General features: G+C 33.3%; 1 protein-coding gene across 8 annotated transcripts in view; it reads right to left on the bottom strand.

The window, feature by feature from the left end:
* LOC108740021 (mitogen-activated protein kinase-binding protein 1) overlaps nt 1-22,001 on the bottom strand; it is a 482,920-nt gene that overhangs the window by 24,235 nt on the left and 436,684 nt on the right. For 7 of the 8 annotated variants that reach the window (XM_025979098.1, XM_025979105.1, XM_025979104.1 and 4 more), the window contains one exon: nt 9,692-9,783. In XM_025979098.1, coding sequence (XP_025834883.1) covers nt 9,692-9,783 — 92 coding nt within the window. Of the gene's footprint in view, nt 1-9,691; nt 9,784-18,823; nt 19,093-22,001 lie in introns of those variants that run through there. The other variant, XM_025979103.1, reaches the window with a different exon arrangement.

Genomic DNA, 22,001 nt, shown 5'->3' with positions numbered 1-22,001 from the left:
AAGCATGAATAAAACCGGAGGACGTAGAATTTTGAGGGGGAACTATTCCCTGAGTATTGTAGGAGTGCACTGAGAATTAATTTTTTGAAATTCGGTCTTTAAAGGGGTAAAAAAGGGTGGACGGAGAAACATTGGTAATTATTTACAATATAGAACCCATTCTCGAAGGGAGGAAATGGTGAAGGTATGGATGATCTTGTACAAGGTAATTTTAGTTGGACGCGGAGGGTAGAGTCGCAGCAGATGGAGATGATGATGAAAAACCGAATAGAAAAAGTATTAAACAAGGAATCCAACCGGCTTCATTATTATCAAGCCTTCAGCCGTAGAAGCAGATTGCAATGAGAAATGAATGATACTTGGATATTCTGATATTCCTTGAGTACTTTAGGAGTGTACCTAGGATAAGGAGGAATGTTTTGCTAATGAGTAAAAAAAGCTGTTAAAAGTGAATGACAGGAAGACAAAGCATGGCTATAACCGGAGGACGTAGAAATTTGAGGGGCAATTATTCAATGGGTATTTTAGGAGTGCACTGAGGATGGATTTTTTTAAATTCGATCTTTAAAGGGGTAAAAAGGGGTGGACGAAGAAACATTGGTAATTATTTACAATATGGAACCCATGGTCGAAGAGATGAAATGGTGAAGGTATGGATAATCTTGTAGAAGGTAACTTTAGTTGGACGCGGAGGGTGGAGTCGCAGCAGATGGAGATGATGATGAAAAACCGAATAGAAAAAGTATTAAACAAGGAATCCAACCGACTTCATCATTATCAGCTCTTCAGCCGTAGAAGTAGATTACAATGAGAAATGAATGATACTTGGATATTCTGATATTCCTTGAGTACTCTAGGAGTGTACCTACCTAGGATAAGGAGGGATGTTTTGCTAATGAGTAAAAAAAGATGTTAAAAGTGAATGACAGGCAGACAAAGCATGGCTAAAACCGGATGACGTAGAAATTTGAGGGGGAATTATTCCCTGAGTATTCTAAGGGTGCACTGAGGATGGATTTTTTCAAATTCGGTCTTTAAAGGGGTAAAAAGGGGTGGACGGAGAAACATTGGTAATTATTTACAATATGGAACCCATGGTCGAAGAGAGGAAATGGTGAAGGTATGGATGATCTTGTACAATAATAAAAAAAGTGATTTTAGTTGGGCGCGGAGAGTGAAGTCGCAGAAGTAGATGAAAAACCGAATAGAAAAAGAATTAAACAGGGAATCCAATTGGCTTCATCATTATCAGGACTTCAGTTCAAGGACTGGTTTGATACGTATCTCCACTTCTTCCTATCCTGAGCAAATGTGCATTAACTATCAGGCATTTTATCTATCTGATCATACTCAATTTTATAGTTTTATTTTTCAGCTAATCATTAACGAAAGGAAATCACTTCAATGCTGGCAAAGAACCTAATTTGGAAATTAAATTAAATTATTAAATTAATCTTACCAAAGAATCAAGTTGACGTTTGACGTTTGGCGATTTTGGAATAAAATTAGCTAATAAGCCGCTTATATTTTATCCTAGAAATTCGTGGAAAATGTAAACCAATTTATAACCCGATTTACCATTCAATTGTAGAAATCCGAACGATTCGGAATATTATTGCGAATATAATCTCAAGCGTAGATCTTTCGAGGTAGAAAAAGGAGAAATTCTACTGATTAATGCCAAACGAAGATTGTGGCAATATTAAGCAAGCGTAGAACAAAGAAAACTTTATCGGCGAAAATTTAGTTTCCTGTCCTCAAATGACGTCTAAAAAGCTCGATATTAGACAACTCAAAAATGCCGTTTGGAAATTCATTGAATCGAATGATATTAAGAAAAATGTTCAAGTTGCACAAAGACAACCAATTATATTTTCCAAAAAAGTGCCTAATTTAATATCAAAGAAACTAAAGGTGGAAGTAAGTTTACCTGTTACTTTTGTAGCTTTTCTGCACTTGGTTGATGAACACAATTTGATAATTGACAAACATTAACAGTGAATATTTAGAGCAGTAGATGCAAGTGGTAGGAAAACGTTAGAAGCGTTTCAGATGTGGATGATAAAATTGTCATCGTTAGGGAAAGTTATAAATAAAGAGGAAGTGGAAATAAGTAGAGAAGGAAAAGGGTGATAGGATATTTCCTGAGTCATGAGGAGGTAGTTAGAGGTATATGTGTTAGAAGCAGGAACAGAAGCAAAGAAAGGAAGAGTAGTTTTAGATGTTTTAGGGAAATGTGCGAATTGGACAAAGTGAAAGTGCGTACCCAATCAGTCTTCAGACTAACGACATACTCATTTTGTTTATTTAATCTAAAATTTCTAGTTCCAAATACAAGCTGTTTTATATTAAGTGCAACAGAAATAAGTGTATACTAGATGCAATAAACAAACGCACGGTGAAACGCAATAATTTGCATCTGAAGCCGGTTCTGTGCGTGAATTGACAACGTAAGTGTACTGCAATATAAACCCTGCAGCTACATCAACAAAAAATGTAAGCATTGTCGATTAGCGAAAGTCTAAGATAAGCATACATAATTCAGTAGTACACATAATGTTTAGACCAAATAAATTAAATAAATACATTACGGACAGCCGTATGTAAATGTAAAAACACAAAAGAAAAAAATGTTACGAAAACAGTCGGTAAGTGGGCATCATCTGTCTGATTGCAAGGTGCGTTACCTTTTTTGAGGGTAATTGCAAGTAAACCTACTAAAAAAGGCAAATAAGTCTCCAAAAATTTCGCACCACATATTTATCAAATATCGCGAAGAATGTACGACATGCGAATTTGCGTCGCACCAATAGTTATTGTGAAAATTAAAACTTCCGTCTCGTGTGAAGCAAATTTGTCTATAAACAACACACTATGATAAAAATTAGGATATGCAGCACATTTCTTTCGAAACACAAATCTACTCGCGGCCAAAAATTAGTTTCCAACAAGACTTGCTCTCGCTGCAAATGATAGTGATGCATCAACAGTTACTTTAAAATATTCCGCACTGGTATTTCGCGTGTACTGTTTTGGGGATTAGGACATGAAGCACATTTCTTTCGAAACCACAGACACAAATCTACTCGCGGCCAAAAATTAGTTTCCAACAAGACTTGCTCTCGCTGCAAATGATAGTGATGCATCAACAGTTACTTTAAAATTTGCCGCACTGGTATTTCGCGTGTACTATTTTGGGGATTATCTTCTTTGAAATCAAGGATTTTGTCCCTATAGCTGCTATATTGTTCAAATCCGTAATTAAGTGTCATGTCACATTATAATAACAACAACTGTTTTACAGTAACGAAGGTACTGACCTGGACTAATGCATGAAGTATTATTACTGAAATGGTTTATTGAACTGCAAATCGATTACCTTATACAAGGTTTAAACGTTAAAAGAATAAATAACTACTAGAGGTTGGATATTAATATAAACACCCTGAATCACATCTAATCTAATCTAACAAATAAATAATATATGAGCAAAAAAATACAAAACAAATGCTACACCGATGCTGGTGATTATCAACTGATTGAATACGACGTTGCGGGTCATATTTCTCTATCAGGGCCGGAATTCAATGTACTTGTACTTTCAACTACGGTTTACTGTGAACTTTCGAACATACAAAAATTTACTCAATTTTCATGTATTTTTATATTGCTCTATCACCTCATGCAAGCTCAACACTTATTTTGTTACACCCTGAACTACGTTTACCGTTTAAAGCCGCTGCAATTGACGTTATAAACAGTTTTCTACTTACTCTGAACGTCATTGTATACACAAACAATAACTATTCACAACAGGTGTTTCCCAAGCCCCGAGTCGCATTTCAGGATTCAAAATTCTAAGATACTTGAAGCAATTAGGAGCAACATAGTGTGCCAATTATAAAAATTGCACAATAAGCCTATTACAGTGCTTACGTTCACACTACATCTATTTGCATACGGTTGCTGCATAATTAAGCGGTGAAATTATTTTGCTATTTTTACGCACAACGACCGGTTTGGTACGAAATCGCGAACTCCACTTGACTGAGAATACGCTAACATGATAACGGTTATCAACATCTGTTTTAAGATTATAATAGCAGGTAATTGTTAAGATAACAATGAGTATAACGAACACTGTTTGAAAACGTCAGAGTAAATAAGCAAAAAAAAAGGAAAATGTGTAGAACAAAATATTTCCTTTCATTCATTAGAAAGAGTCATTAAATACTTCCTACTAAGTGATTTTAAAACATTTCAACTCACGGAATTGTAAAAACAGTTTTAAATACCATCCTCATCCAACGTCCCTAGAAGTTCCGTTCAAAAAGTTGTTAAAATACTAAACCAATGAAATTTTAACTCTTGGTTGGTGGATTTTCAACGGGAGGTTCGAAATGAAACTGTTGAAACGAGTCTGTAATGTTCATAAACGCTAAAACTCTGAGAAAATCATACTAAAAAGTTATAGTTAATCAATACCTGATATAGGTACCAAAAATAGACAATAATTTATTGTAACAATTCGTCCATACTGATGTATTCTTGTTCATGAGAAAAATAAATATAAGACACCTTGTCAGTCTAAATAAAACTTTGAATTACTTTTCTCATTTAACTAGTTCTTTCTTTATTAGTATTAACAGAAATGGCCACGATAGGTCATATTCAGTTAGACACCCGGTATATATAAACATTAATCATCAATAACTCATAATTATCGATAATCTGCTTGTGTACTTGTATTCCCTTTATCTAAACTGTCTAAATAGATTTCTGACAAAGCAGCAAAATATTAGTTATAAACGATAATCGCTATTAAAATAAAAAAATAAAAAATAGGTTCATATTCAAATAAACAAACTGACAAACATGTTATTTTTAATTTTAAAGTTTAGCAATATCACAAAATTATTGAAAAAAAAATTATAATTGGTTAAATAGGTACTCCACATTTTGACAATTGCTTTGGTCAAAACAGATTTTATCAAAAATAATTCTAAGAGTTTTGATGAATAATAATTAATAACACCTTTTTCGCTGAAATATTTTTTATACGCTATACTCACGGACAAAAATTCAGTAGAACATTACATAGATCGCGTTTTACAATAAAAAACACTTACCAGTAAAAAACGTAATTTGTTTAAAACTATGACTATAGGAGAAAGAAAACATGTAGATAACATTATTTGAAGGTTTGAAAAATAACATATTTTCGGCCATAAGTAATGGTCAAAGCTATAATTGTCCCAATGCGGTCACCCATAAAGTACGTTATGCAAACATCTGCAATTAAAATTAGGATTTATATTTCAATCATGGGAATTATTTTTCTAATTCTTCGCTGATGACATCAGCCTAGCAATAAATAATTTTATGTAAATGTAATCAATGTGGTTGAATGTCGGTAAATGTGGTGGTGTGAGAGTTATAGTGATTAAAGCTGATCGACCTAGAGGATTTTTAAATTTCGATCAAACTATTCTAAAAAAAAGTTTATAAAACGTATGGGTTTGTGAGTCGACCATCAGTCACTAAACATCAGGTTAGCAGAAGTAGGAATGTACTAAAATGCTCTTAATAGTTTCTGGTGCAGTCCTCAGCTACAATGTTCTCGAATGTCTTTGATTGTCCTGGGGTAGAAATATCTAGAAGGGACCGGAGCGGAGGAATCGAAAACGTTCAGGAAAGTTCGAAGACCATTATGTGTGAATAGTGGGACTGGTTCCTAATACTATAGTAGGGTATTTTTATATGTATATTGAAATTTCGGCCACCAAACAGTCATTTAAAATAAATGAGAATGTACTGGAATGTTCTTTATTGTTTCTAAGTTGGCCATCAGTCATAACGTTTTCGAATGTCTTCAGAATTGCCCTTAGTTATTTACTAGAACGAATGAGACCAGAAAAGTCGAGAATATTCTAGAATGTTCTAGAATCATTATTGCTCAAACATAAAAAGCCTAATATAAAGGGTGTTTTGAACTTTAGCACGGTGAAAAAGCTCTATAAGTGACTTACATGGAGGCTTTTTTGTAAAAATAGAGTTCAAGAGTAATCCTCTATTTTCTATTTATTTACCTTTGTAAAAATAGAGCTTGATAATATTTTGTCTTTTCGGTCTCCTTAAACAAGTTAAATACTCCAGTAGGTAAAACTGCAAGCTAACAACTACTTACCTACTATGTTAGTAAGTCAATTAGCAACCGTTTAAATAGTAAAATAAATAATTATAATCAATGATAGTCGAGAGTCGAAAGTACAATTTAAGAGCACGAAGATGCAGGGTGGTGAGGCGGCTTACCGTCTTCACTCGCCCTATGATGGGTTCCTTCCATTTTTACGTTCCCCAATTATCTAACAAGGTAGGCTACGATTTTTATTATACTAAGTATTAAATTATTTTCAATATTATATTGAAGTAGTTTATTCCATTTCTAAATATATAGTAAATATAGTTCATTTAAAGCATTAGTGACTTAATGTTTTGAATCAATTTTACTTCCTACAGATAACTTCAAACTAATGAGGGAAAATTGTTGTTGCTAATGCATTTAATTAACATTACAAAAATTGGAAATGTTTCATTAGTAATTCATTTATTGTTACACTAGACTTTACTAATAAAACTGCAAGCTAACCCCTATTTACCTATTGTGTTAGTAGGTCAATTAGCAACTACTTAAATAGCGAAATCAATAATTATAATCAATGATAGTCAAGTCAAGCAGTCGAAAGTCGGGAGTCGAATTCAGTAGCACGATGATGCAGGGCGGTGAGACGGCTTACCGCCTTCACTCGCCCTGTGATAGTACCTGCCATTTCTACATTCACTTATTATCTAATAAGTTAGACTACGTTTATTATTCATCTGTTAACTTATTAATTAACTATAGCAAGGTTTTATAAATACCACAAATGGCTCTCTCTAGTACGATGCTACATTTTAGGATTACGTATGCTCCAACAAGGTCCATTTAAATATATGGATATCTACTTGCTGAAACGAATCTCTGCCTAACTAACCTCAACGTGATACGCAAGTTACCATAATCGAATAAAATAATTCGAAGTGGTCTGTATTCTGTCGAAACTGCTAGACGCGGATTGCGATTTCGATCTTTTTGGATCTCATCAGCGCGTCGCAGACAGCTCCGGCAGAACACAGACCAACTTTTACCTGCTGTCTTAAAGAGCGTTTTAGAAAATACCACAAATGGCGCGTTAAACGCCATCTGTAGTACGATGCTACATTTTAGGATTACGTATGCTCCAACAAGGTCCACTTGTGTGGATATCTACTTGATGAAACGAATCCCGGCGTAGCCAACCTCAACGTGATAGGCACGTTACCATAATCGAATAAAATAATTCGAAGTGGTTTGTATTCTGTCGAAACAGATGGCGTTTACCGCGCCATTTGTGGTATTTTCTAAAACGCACTGTTAAGACAGCAAGTAAAAGTTGGTCTGTGTTCTGTCGGAGCTGTCTGCGACGCCCTGATGAGATCCGAAAAGATCGAAATCGCGATCCGCGTCCTGCAGTTTCGACAGAATACAGACCACTTCGAATTATTATATAGCAAGGTTGTTGGCTGATCATTCTAAATTATATAATCCACTTCCAATACTATATTGAAGTAGTTACATTCGATTTCTTAATTATTATAAATTCGCTTCTGTATGATATGGTGGAATAATTACATTGCTAAATAAATAAACAAACATAACAATTCGCTGCATTATGACTATTTTTATCAATAAAGATGTGATAAGGTTCTCCTTAACTATTTTTTTATTCTCAGGAATGTCATAAGCAATAAAAGATGAAACAACTTCAAAAAAAAAAAAATACCTACCTAAAAATTTTAAATTGGATTTCGTTCTTTATATAAGTGGGCACTTTAGTTTACATTAAAGACTGAGCAGCAATTTCAACTTCCAGACAGACGTAGACGTAGACTAAGCAAATTTTCATTTGAGTAAAATTTTCCTCCAGTGCCTCTCGACCTATTTCCTCCAGTGGAGAGGAGAGCCAATAAAATTACGTACCATAACTCTTCAACGTGCTCGCTCGATACTTCGACAAAGTCAAAGTACAAGTAATAGTTTCATTATGATTTATTTTGGGCTCTTTTGAAAGCAAGTATGCTATGGATTAAATCACGCTTGCTGCAGTATTATGTATGACAGATACACACAAAATGAATGGAAATTGCTTTTTCGTATTTTCCGTCATTAAAATTCAGACAATCAGTTATTTCAAAATACAGGGTTTGTCCGGAAAGTAATAGGACTGATTTCCTTCCGCACCGATTGGATTCGGTAGAGGGCATTCCTAGCTAACGAACGAGCGGCTGGTGAGTTGTCTCCGAGCACCTGGAGAGTCAGAACAGGCTTTTTCGCGCGACGTGTTTCTGTCAGTGGTGCAAGTCGAAAATGCAGCGTTCGTTAGAGCAGAGGTACGCGATTAAATTCTGTGTGAAACTCGGTAAATCTGCGACAGAGACGTTTGATATGATCAAGCAGGCTTACCCAGNAATCTAGTAAATCTAAACACCTTTATAGGTACTTAAACTTGGTATAATAAAACAGTTTGTGAAGGCGTTTGACAAAAGTAGTGAATGTTTCAATTTTTTTTCACGCAAGTTTCCAGGATTAAGTAATGAAATGTTAAAAGCAGGAATTTTTGATGGGCCACAAATTAGGCAACTAGCGAAAGATCCTAATTTTATCAAAGCAATGACTGAAGTGGGATCGAAAGCATGGAATTCATTTGTTTTAGTTATGAGTTATAACATTTTAGGGAACAAGAAATCTGAGAATTATGTTGAGCTCGTTGTGTGTATGCTTTCAAATTTGCAAGACCTAGGATTAAAATTCACCTCCTACACTCACATTTAGATCGATACCCACAAAATCAGAGCTATAGAAATACCTAATAAAAGTAAAAAAAATTAAGGAAACAAAAATGGTGTTGACCAGTGTTATCTTTCTTGTTTCCACTTGGAACTGCAGTCATTTGCTGCGTTTTGTGCATGACCTTGTTAAGTTAAGAAATGCTTCATGAGGAGTACAGACAAAGTCAAAAGAGATAACCGAATACTAGTAAGCGGTGCAGCGGTTAGAGGTTGCTTAGGTACTCAAAAGATCAAGGTCGGCTTTATAATTGCCTGGTTGGAATTATGCCTTTAAACAAGCGTCTTTCTTTCCTAAATTCCTGAAAATGTTAAACATTCTTCAAATATCAAAATGCTCAAATTCTGATTGTCTGCATTTCTTTCTGTTACACATTAATTGATGTAATGTTATTCCTTTTTCTTTATTAATGTCCGCTGCAATTCTTACCTGGCATCTCTTTTCTATGTTTACGATATTCCTTATGTCTGTCGTAAGTAAAAGAAAGCGTTTTGTTAGGAACAGCTCTAGTTTAGTTAATAAGTTGAATGAAGAAATAAATGCAATAGTTTTATTGTGGACTATGCCATTTTGAATGTCTCAACTATGTCAGACATTTATCAGTATTTAGCATATATATTTGCGCAAATTTCCGCATCAGGAAGCACAGAATTCACCTAAATAAAAGAATAAATTCGCCATGTTTTAACGTACTGCAATTAAGTATTTTCTTATAAGAGGAAATTGTCAATTGTAATAATAAAAAATATATATATAAAGACTTACCCAGCCGGGTAAGCAACTGTTTCGTTATTCGAGTCCGAATCCAAAGCTGCATTAGTTGACACAGTAACCCCAAGGACCCGTTCTAGCTTAACCTGCAACAAAAAAAAATGAAAATGAGTTTACAGCAACGTGAAATTAAGGCCAATTGGCAATTTGTCAGAGACCGCGCCCCGTTCATCAAATGCCCACAGATTGCAATTTTCACCTCGTTAATTATAAGAATTACAATTTGACACGGAAATTGAAGTGCAGAAAATGAGAACGGAGGTAAAGTAGCGAATAAATCAAATTAAAGTAGGTATATATTTATACTGAAATTGTATTTATAGTGGTTTTGAATATAAACGAATTTTTAGGTTAAAACAAGTCTTTTTTAATACGTGAAATACTTTAGTAGCAGCAAATACCCACTAGATGGCAATAATTATCGGTATTTGGATTCTTTTTCAAAAAGTACACAGTTAATAATAATCGTATCTAAAGCAAGAGAGCTTCAAGTGACTTCACTGAGTGTTATTTTATAGACGCTAGGGATTTGTTATCAGTGAGTAACAATAGATGCGTATTTTTTACTGAGATGATGATGAAAGACGTACCAAACCTCCAAAAAAATGTATTCAATAAACTTACAAATGGTAACTGTGAACCATTAGTTAAGCAAAAAATTGTAACAGTTTTACGTTCCATGTACACCCCTCATAAAACTCTAGTGTGTGAGAAGCAATATTTAGGCGAAAAAAATGTAATTTATGGAAATAATATATCAGTTATCTATTTTATTGTTATTTAAAAATTATACCTAAAAATACAAAAATAACAACAAATGTATACTTATAGAAATAATACTAAAGATTCAAACTTTTAAGAACATACTCGAAATTTTAATTGAGGAAATAAGCAAAAGAATCTTAAATAAGTCTTTATATAACGAAATATTAGTACTATAAGGAAATTTTAACGAACAAGTATGTCATAAAGTCATCAAATTACAACATAATTACTATTACATAACAGTCAAATTTATATATCTACTGTTATATATTATACGTAATTTCTAATGTGTATGTAAGTATACCTAAGTAAACATTTGCATACACAAACATTTGCATATAAAAATAAGTTCATTTACGAAATGATACCTACTTATATCCACGTATGCACGTATTTAATTAAATTAACGTGCATATTTAACATTATCGAGGTCATACTCGCTACCTTATTAATAAAATATACTATTGCTGGTGCAAGTTCCAATTTACTATTTATTACAATTCGAAAGTCATTAGTCGCTTAATCAACGGAAACCTAAAATGGGTTACCTCAAAGAAAATCTTTAGCGTATGTTAAGCAATTCCGAATTGACAACAAGATAATATAATATCTGTGCAAAATAAATTGTTTGAATACTTCTTATGATTCAAAATTTCGGTATAAACAAAGTATAAGATACAGGAATTTTTAAATGAAGAAATTAAAAAAAATATTAGGTATGCAGTTTTGGGTTCGTGCCAATTAGTAAGTAACCTAACCTACTAATAAACGAAGGATTCTGCAAGATTGGTTAATTACCGAAGCCCTTCAATGAATCAGTGAATTGGAATTTCTTAAAAACATGCAAATGGGTTAGGATATGAAATTTTTTATTGCGTATTTCTTGAGATCTACACATTTACTACTTTATCAATAAATTTCTTTTCCTACGACACAAAAATAATTTTTGATTCAACCTAAGAAAAGACATTCTATGACCTTTGAAAGAGGTACCACTGAGTTCAGTGATAAAGTACTGGTACATAAAACCAAGGGCCCGGGTTCAATTCCCGGCAAGCAGCAATTTTTCCTAATTAATTTGAGGTTATCTGTAGTGGGTAAAACTGATTAAAAAAATTAATTCACTAATACATTAAAAAAATAGTCAGGAACAAGTGTAATATGAATCATAAGCCTGTTCATATCTTGGATCATATCATCATTACTTTTAACAGTACCTAGATAAGATTCTGCGATATTTTTAACGATTATATTAGAGCTCTATAAATGGTAGGTATTCTCTTCGGCCATTTTGGATTCATCTAAACGTCGACCTGCCTACATCTTCGTACACATTCATTTTTAATTTAAAAAAGAAAGCTAAAAGAAGCGCTAATATATAATTAAAGTAATCGTTTTGCATCACAGGAACAGCATTTTTTGGGTTTTTAAAGTTTATATTAAATAAGTGCACAAATATACAGTCATCGAATATTCGATTTTTCCCCCATCTGATGGGTCCCAACTAACAGACAAGAATAATCAATTTCATAGAATCTTAATTATATTGAATGCTTTAACTTATTGACAACCAAATATATTTGTTATCTTTATCTTTTCAGATAAAGATAACCTACTAATCTTAGTATGTATAAATGTATATCAACATAACTATTGACGCTTTTAACTTTTTGTTTCAATACGATACTACAAAAGGTGCAACGACCATATTTAAAAGCTTTTAAATTTATGTAAACGTAATAATTAGCATAACTGAAGTGAATATGATTATCAAAATCACTTAGTTTTTGTGTCGTATATTCAAATATCCACATTCCTAATGTTTACACTATAAAATTTTTCTTCAAGGTAAACCATTTTTAGCATTCTAAGTTACAAAAACAAAAAATAATGATTTTAAAAGAGATTTTAATTGCTATTTGCTTTTTTATGAATTAGTAGGTAATAGTATAAAATGACAAACGTAAACAATAAAAAATACATTAAAAAAATTATGTGGCTCATAACAGACGCCAGTCAATTTAAACCACAGATTAAGCACGGCAGAGTCTTAAAACCTTCCTAATACTGAATCCTGGATAATCCTCAACTACTTACGACACGTGTCAGATCCATTCAACTAATACGCCTATATATGTGTATCAATAGTAGTACAAACTACTTCAAACTTTAAACGCCTTATCGGTGTAATTTATAAATTAATATGAGATGGAATATTCTATAAGAACAGGCAGTTATAGAGCTGGAGCACCAACGTAGAAGAAGAAGTACATATTAGGAAGGAAGTCAGACAAGGATGTACACTGTTGGCGCTACTTTTTAATCCATACATCCAAGACGCAATCAACATCATTAAAAAGACAGTACAACTGTAGGTACAGATAGATATAGAGGGGCAAAAGAATAGTACGCTTAGATTTGCAGATGATAAATCATGTATTAACATCTTGCAACAAGGAGTTAGAGATAGCTTTAAATAAATGGAAACGGTATTGAAATTGTATGAAAATAAATAAAAGTAAAACACAAATACTGGTATGCAAGCGCAGAAAAGGTCGGAAACGAGCGAATGTAAAGATGGGAGACGAATGATTAGAAGAAGTAGTTGATTTTAGGTATCTAGGAAGTCAGATAAGTCAGGACGGAAGGAGTAATAGGGCTATAAAACAGAAGATAGTGCAGGGTCGAGTCGCCTTCAAAAAAAAAATTAATTTAGAAATTCTAAAAAGATTGTTGAAGGTATGTTTATAGCGCGGCGCTGTACGGAAGCGGACGGTGAGCGGGGCGGAAAAGAAAATGTTAGAAGCGTTCGAAATGTGGTGTTACAGGCGATTGATGAGGATACCGTGGATAGAAAAGGTTAGAAATGTAGAGGTATTAGAAGGAATAGAAAAACAGAGGACTCTATGGAAGTCAATACGAAATTGGCGAGATAAGTTGGTAGAACACCTTCTCAGGCATGAAGGTCTATTCAGAGACCAGAGACATATTAGAAGCAGAAAAATGTGTTAAAAGGAGTAGAGGTATACCTACATTAGATTACTGTTCCCAAATAGTTAAGGATGTGGGATGTTCTAGTTTTAGGAAAATGCGAAGATTAGCTCCGGATAGGAAGGAGTAGAGGTGCGTCTCCATTGTCCAACCACTCTTAGTAGTAGGATAATGATGATGGAATATTCTGGAATCATTATTGCGCAAACAAAAGAACCTAAAATCTCGGGTGTTTTCAACTCTTCATAAGTCACTTAAATAAAGGGTTTTTGTAAAAATGCAGTTCAAGAGTAATTCTGTTATTTATTTATTTACTTTTGTAAAAATCGAGTCTGATAATGTTTTGCTTTTTTCGTTCTCCTTAAGCAACTTATTATAAATATTCTATTAAATAAAAATAATAGAAAACAAAGCGACATTGAAATTAAAGAATATCAAGGTCTTGAGCAGTAATTTATAGAAACTACCAAAGGGAGATCACGATTTCGAACATGTTAGGTCTCACCAACACATCATACATAGCTTCGGTAAATCAGTGATCAAAACTGTTAAAGTGATTTTAAAATCTATACCATACAAACTAAGAAAGTCAATTCAATTGAAAATTTGTAAACACCAACTACAAAAATTATTTCTTCTGTTTCACTTCAGTTTCATAATTGATGTAGTACAGTTAGAGGTATCCCTGCTTTCGACTTTGAGCATTTTTTCTTAATAAATATATAATTATATTCTCTTAAGTACAGTTAAACCTGTAAATGACAAAACTTGAAATAACTTCAAAATATAAAATAATATAACATGAAATGAAAATTGATCAAAACTTTTTAGGTTAAGCAGTTCAGTTATTAGCTACCAATGTACTATTTTCAAACACCAACGAGCATTTTGACTTTACAGATGAAACTATTAAATTAAACAGGGTCAAATTATATTAATTAATGCTGTAACTCCTGTACCTCTTTAAAAACAAAAGTTAGGGACACACGTAGATCCATTAAAATGCTTATTTAAATTTGATATCAACATAACAATTAATAGAAAATGTAATTATAATAACTAATGGACCAGTTCTAGCGTTATGAAAAAACCATATCAATTTAATTAAGCATCTTAATCACTTTGGACTTCTTAATAGAATTATGACCAAATTAAGATTTGCTGCTGTTAAGTTGTTTCATAAGCTTATACATAACTTGATATAATGACCGTAAAACTTATACCCAGTTACCACTACCACTACCCACGCTGACAATTAATACGGCAGAACTGCGCATTTTCAATTTGCATCTAATTTCCATCTAGTTATCTTGTTGGTGTTATGGGAAAAGTCGGAAAGTGAACAAATGCACCAGCATTTAAATCATCTAAACATTTATCTATGTCTTTATATTTGAAGGGAATATTCTTTGAAACTTTAAGGATTAATTTAGGAAAAATTCTTTGAAATTATTGAACTGATGACAATACACAGCCTAAATGAATGATATTTGGATATTTTGATATTTCTTAAGTACTCTAGGAGTGTACCAAGGATAAGGAGGGATGTTTTGCTAATGAGTAAAAAACGATGTTAAAAGTGAATGACAGGAAGACAAAGCATGAATAAAACCGGAGGACGTAGAATTTTGAGGGGGAACTATTCCCTGAGTATTGTAGGAGTGCACTGAGAATTAATTTTTTGAAATTCGGTCTTTAAAGGGGTAAAAAAGGGTGGACGGAGAAACATTGGTAATTATTTACAATATAGAACCCATTCTCGAAGGGAGGAAATGGTGAAGGTATGGATGATCTTGTACAAGGTAATTTTAGTTGGACGCGGAGGGTAGAGTCGCAGCAGATGGAGATGATGATGAAAAACCGAATAGAAAAAGTATTAAACAAGGAATCCAACCGGCTTCATTATTATCAAGCCTTCAGCCGTAGAAGCAGATTGCAATGAGAAATGAATGATACTTGGATATTCTGATATTCCTTGAGTACTTTAGGAGTGTACCTAGGATAAGGAGGAATGTTTTGCTAATGAGTAAAAAAAGCTGTTAAAAGTGAATGACAGGAAGACAAAGCATGGCTATAACCGGAGGACGTAGAAATTTGAGGGGCAATTATTCAATGGGTATTTTAGGAGTGCACTGAGGATGGATTTTTTTAAATTCGATCTTTAAAGGGGTAAAAAGGGGTGGACGAAGAAACATTGGTAATTATTTACAATATGGAACCCATGGTCGAAGAGATGAAATGGTGAAGGTATGGATAATCTTGTAGAAGGTAACTTTAGTTGGACGCGGAGGGTGGAGTCGCAGCAGATGGAGATGATGATGAAAAACCGAATAGAAAAAGTATTAAACAAGGAATCCAACCGACTTCATCATTATCAGCTCTTCAGCCGTAGAAGTAGATTACAATGAGAAATGAATGATACTTGGATATTCTGATATTCCTTGAGTACTCTAGGAGTGTACCTACCTAGGATAAGGAGGGATGTTTTGCTAATGAGTAAAAAAAGATGTTAAAAGTGAATGACAGGCAGACAAAGCATGGCTAAAACCGGATGACGTAGAAATTTGAGGGGGAATTATTCCCTGAGTATTCTAAGGGTGCACTGAGGATGGATTTTTTCAAATTCGGTCTTTAAAGGGGTAAAAAGGGGTGGACGGAGAAACATTGGTAATTATTTACAATATGGAACCCATGGTCGAAGAGAGGAAATGGTGAAGGTATGGATGATCTTGTACAATAATAAAAAAAGTGATTTTAGTTGGGCGCGGAGAGTGAAGTCGCAGAAGTAGATGAAAAACCGAATAGAAAAAGAATTAAACAGGGAATCCAATTGGCTTCATCATTATCAGGACTTCAGTTCAAGGACTGGTTTGATACGTATCTCCACTTCTTCCTATCCTGAGCAAATGTGCATTAACTATCAGGCATTTTATCTATCTGATCATACTCAATTTTATAGTTTTATTTTTCAGCTAATCATTAACGAAAGGAAATCACTTCAATGCTGGCAAAGAACCTAATTTGGAAATTAAATTAAATTATTAAATTAATCTTACCAAAGAATCAAGTTGACGTTTGACGTTTGGCGATTTTGGAATAAAATTAGCTAATAAGCCGCTTATATTTTATCCTAGAAATTCGTGGAAAATGTAAACCAATTTATAACCCGATTTACCATTCAATTGTAGAAATCCGAACGATTCGGAATATTATTGCGAATATAATCTCAAGCGTAGATCTTTCGAGGTAGAAAAAGGAGAAATTCTACTGATTAATGCCAAACGAAGATTGTGGCAATATTAAGCAAGCGAAGAACAAAGAAAACTTTATCGGCGAAAATTTAGTTTCCTGTCCTCAAATGACGTCTAAAAAGCTCGATATTAGACAACTCAAAAATGCCGTTTGGAAATTCATTGAATCGAATGATATTAAGAAAAATGTTCAAGTTGCACAAAGACAACCAATTATATTTTCCAAAAAAGTGCCTAATTTAATATCAAAGAAACTAAAGGTGGAAGTAAGTTTACCTGTTACTTTTGTAGCTTTTCTGCACTTGGTTGATGAACACAATTTGATAATTGACAAACATTAACAGTGAATATTTAGAGCAGTAGATGCAAGTGGTAGGAAAACGTTAGAAGCGTTTCAGATGTGGATGATAAAATTGTCATCGTTAGGGAAAGTTATAAATAAAGAGGAAGTGGAAATAAGTAGAGAAGGAAAAGGGTGATAGGATATTTCCTGAGTCATGAGGAGGTAGTTAGAGGTATATGTGTTAGAAGCAGGAACAGAAGCAAAGAAAGGAAGAGTAGTTTTAGATGTTTTAGGGAAATGTGCGAATTGGACAAAGTGAAAGTGCGTACCCAATCAGTCTTCAGACTAACGACATACTCATTTTGTTTATTTAATCTAAAATTTCTAGTTCCAAATACAAGCTGTTTTATATTAAGTGCAACAGAAATAAGTGTATACTAGATGCAATAAACAAACGCACGGTGAAACGCAATAATTTGCATCTGAAGCCGGTTCTGTGCGTGAATTGACAACGTAAGTGTACTGCAATATAAACCCTGCAGCTACATCAACAAAAAATGTAAGCATTGTCGATTAGCGAAAGTCTAAGATAAGCATACATAATTCAGTAGTACACATAATGTTTAGACCAAATAAATTAAATAAATACATTACGGACAGCCGTATGTAAATGTAAAAACACAAAAGAAAAAAATGTTACGAAAACAGTCGGTAAGTGGGCATCATCTGTCTGATTGCAAGGTGCGTTACCTTTTTTGCGGGTAATTGCAAGTAAACCTACTAAAAAAGGCAAATAAGTCTCCAAAAATTTCGCACCACATATTTATCAAATATCGCGAAGAATGTACGACATGCGAATTTGCGTCGCACCAATAGTTATTGTGAAAATTAAAACTTCCGTCTCGTGTGAAGCAAATTTGTCTATAAACAACACACTATGATAAAAATTAGGATATGCAGCACATTTCTTTCGAAACACAAATCTACTCGCGGCCAAAAATTAGTTTCCAACAAGACTTGCTCTCGCTGCAAATGATAGTGATGCATCAACAGTTACTTTAAAATATTCCGCACTGGTATTTCGCGTGTACTGTTTTGGGGATTAGGACATGAAGCACATTTCTTTCGAAACCACAGACACAAATCTACTCGCGGCCAAAAATTAGTTTCCAACAAGACTTGCTCTCGCTGCAAATGATAGTGATGCATCAACAGTTACTTTAAAATTTGCCGCACTGGTATTTCGCGTGTACTATTTTGGGGATTATCTTCTTTGAAATCAAGGATTTTGTCCCTATAGCTGCTATATTGTTCAAATCCGTAATTAAGTGTCATGTCACATTATAATAACAACAACTGTTTTACAGTAACGAAGGTACTGACCTGGACTAATGCATGAAGTATTATTACTGAAATGGTTTATTGAACTGCAAATCGATTACCTTATACAAGGTTTAAACGTTAAAAGAATAAATAACTACTAGAGGTTGGATATTAATATAAACACCCTGAATCACATCTAATCTAATCTAACAAATAAATAATATATGAGCAAAAAAATACAAAACAAATGCTACACCGATGCTGGTGATTATCAACTGATTGAATACGACGTTGCGGGTCATATTTCTCTATCAGGGCCGGAATTCAATGTACTTGTACTTTCAACTACGGTTTACTGTGAACTTTCGAACATACAAAAATTTACTCAATTTTCATGTATTTTTATATTGCTCTATCACCTCATGCAAGCTCAACACTTATTTTGTTACACCCTGAACTACGTTTACCGTTTAAAGCCGCTGCAATTGACGTTATAAACAGTTTTCTACTTACTCTGAACGTCATTGTATACACAAACAATAACTATTCACAACAGGTGTTTCCCAAGCCCCGAGTCGCATTTCAGGATTCAAAATTCTAAGATACTTGAAGCAATTAGGAGCAACATAGTGTGCCAATTATAAAAATTGCACAATAAGCCTATTACAGTGCTTACGTTCACACTACATCTATTTGCATACGGTTGCTGCATAATTAAGCGGTGAAATTATTTTGCTATTTTTACGCACAACGACCGGTTTGGTACGAAATCGCGAACTCCACTTGACTGAGAATACGCTAACATGATAACGGTTATCAACATCTGTTTTAAGATTATAATAGCAGGTAATTGTTAAGATAACAATGAGTATAACGAACACTGTTTGAAAACGTCAGAGTAAATAAGCAAAAAAAAAGGAAAATGTGTAGAACAAAATATTTCCTTTCATTCATTAGAAAGAGTCATTAAATACTTCCTACTAAGTGATTTTAAAACATTTCAACTCACGGAATTGTAAAAACAGTTTTAAATACCATCCTCATCCAACGTCCCTAGAAGTTCCGTTCAAAAAGTTGTTAAAATACTAAACCAATGAAATTTTAACTCTTGGTTGGTGGATTTTCAACGGGAGGTTCGAAATGAAACTGTTGAAACGAGTCTGTAATGTTCATAAACGCTAAAACTCTGAGAAAATCATACTAAAAAGTTATAGTTAATCAATACCTGATATAGGTACCAAAAATAGACAATAATTTATTGTAACAATTCGTCCATACTGATGTATTCTTGTTCATGAGAAAAATAAATATAAGACACCTTGTCAGTCTAAATAAAACTTTGAATTACTTTTCTCATTTAACTAGTTCTTTCTTTATTAGTATTAACAGAAATGGCCACGATAGGTCATATTCAGTTAGACACCCGGTATATATAAACATTAATCATCAATAACTCATAATTATCGATAATCTGCTTGTGTACTTGTATTCCCTTTATCTAAACTGTCTAAATAGATTTCTGACAAAGCAGCAAAATATTAGTTATAAACGATAATCGCTATTAAAATAAAAAAATAAAAAATAGGTTCATATTCAAATAAACAAACTGACAAACATGTTATTTTTAATTTTAAAGTTTAGCAATATCACAAAATTATTGAAAAAAAAATTATAATTGGTTAAATAGGTACTCCACATTTTGACAATTGCTTTGGTCAAAACAGATTTTATCAAAAATAATTCTAAGAGTTTTGATGAATAATAATTAATAACACCTTTTTCGCTGAAATATTTTTTATACGCTATACTCACGGACAAAAATTCAGTAGAACATTACATAGATCGCGTTTTACAATAAAAAACACTTACCAGTAAAAAACGTAATTTGTTTAAAACTATGACTATAGGAGAAAGAAAACATGTAGATAACATTATTTGAAGGTTTGAAAAATAACATATTTTCGGCCATAAGTAATGGTCAAAGCTATAATTGTCCCAATGCGGTCACCCATAAAGTACGTTATGCAAACATCTGCAATTAAAATTAGGATTTATATTTCAATCATGGGAATTATTTTTCTAATTCTTCGCTGATGACATCAGCCTAGCAATAAATAATTTTATGTAAATGTAATCAATGTGGTTGAATGTCGGTAAATGTGGTGGTGTGAGAGTTATAGTGATTAAAGCTGATCGACCTAGAGGATTTTTAAATTTCGATCAAACTATTCTAAAAAAAAGTTTATAAAACGTATGGGTTTGTGAGTCGACCATCAGTCACTAAACATCAGGTTAGCAGAAGTAGGAATGTACTAAAATGCTCTTAATAGTTTCTGGTGCAGTCCTCAGCTACAATGTTCTCGAATGTCTTTGATTGTCCTGGGGTAGAAATATCTAGAAGGGACCGGAGCGGAGGAATCGAAAACGTTCAGGAAAGTTCGAAGACCATTATGTGTGAATAGTGGGACTGGTTCCTAATACTATAGTAGGGTATTTTTATATGTATATTGAAATTTCGGCCACCAAACAGTCATTTAAAATAAATGAGAATGTACTGGAATGTTCTTTATTGTTTCTAAGTTGGCCATCAGTCATAACGTTTTCGAATGTCTTCAGAATTGCCCTTAGTTATTTACTAGAACGAATGAGACCAGAAAAGTCGAGAATATTCTAGAATGTTCTAGAATCATTATTGCTCAAACATAAAAAGCCTAATATAAAGGGTGTTTTGAACTTTAGCACGGTGAAAAAGCTCTATAAGTGACTTACATGGAGGCTTTTTTGTAAAAATAGAGTTCAAGAGTAATCCTCTATTTTCTATTTATTTACCTTTGTAAAAATAGAGCTAGATAATATTTTGTCTTTTCGGTCTCCTTAAACAAGTTAAATACTCCAGTAGGTAAAACTGCAAGCTAACAACTACTTACCTACTATGTTAGTAAGTCAATTAGCAACCGTTTAAATAGTAAAATAAATAATTATAATCAATGATAGTCGAGAGTCGAAAGTACAATTTAAGAGCACGAAGATGCAGGGTGGTGAGGCGGCTTACCGTCTTCACTCGCCCTATGATGGGTTCCTTCCATTTTTACGTTCCCCAATTATCTAACAAGGTAGGCTACGATTTTTATTATACTAAGTATTAAATTATTTTCAATATTATATTGAAGTAGTTTATTCCATTTCTAAATATATAGTAAATATAGTTCATTTAAAGCATTAGTGACTTAATGTTTTGAATCAATTTTACTTCCTACAGATAACTTCAAACTAATGAGGGAAAATTGTTGTTGCTAATGCATTTAATTAACATTACAAAAATTGGAAATGTTTCATTAGTAATTCATTTATTGTTACACTAGACTTTACTAATAAAACTGCAAGCTAACCCCTATTTACCTATTGTGTTAGTAGGTCAATTAGCAACTACTTAAATAGCGAAATCAATAATTATAATCAATGATAGTCAAGTCAAGCAGTAGAAAGTCGGGAGTCGAATTCAGTAGCACGATGATGCAGGGCGGTGAGACGGCTTACCGCCTTCACTCGCCCTGTGATAGTACCTGCCATTTCTACATTCACTTATTATCTAATAAGTTAGACTACGTTTATTATTCATCTGTTAACTTATTAATTAACTATAGCAAGGTTTTATAAATACCACAAATGGCTCTCTCTAGTACGATGCTAC

The sequence above is a fragment of the Agrilus planipennis genome, unplaced genomic scaffold (assembly GCF_000699045.2).
Source record: "Agrilus planipennis isolate EAB-ADULT unplaced genomic scaffold, Apla_2.0 scaffold26, whole genome shotgun sequence".
NCBI classification, from domain to species: domain Eukaryota; kingdom Metazoa; phylum Arthropoda; class Insecta; order Coleoptera; family Buprestidae; genus Agrilus; species Agrilus planipennis.
The sequence above is the reverse complement of the archived record's forward strand: the minus strand, read 5'-3'. Positions and strand labels throughout refer to the sequence as shown.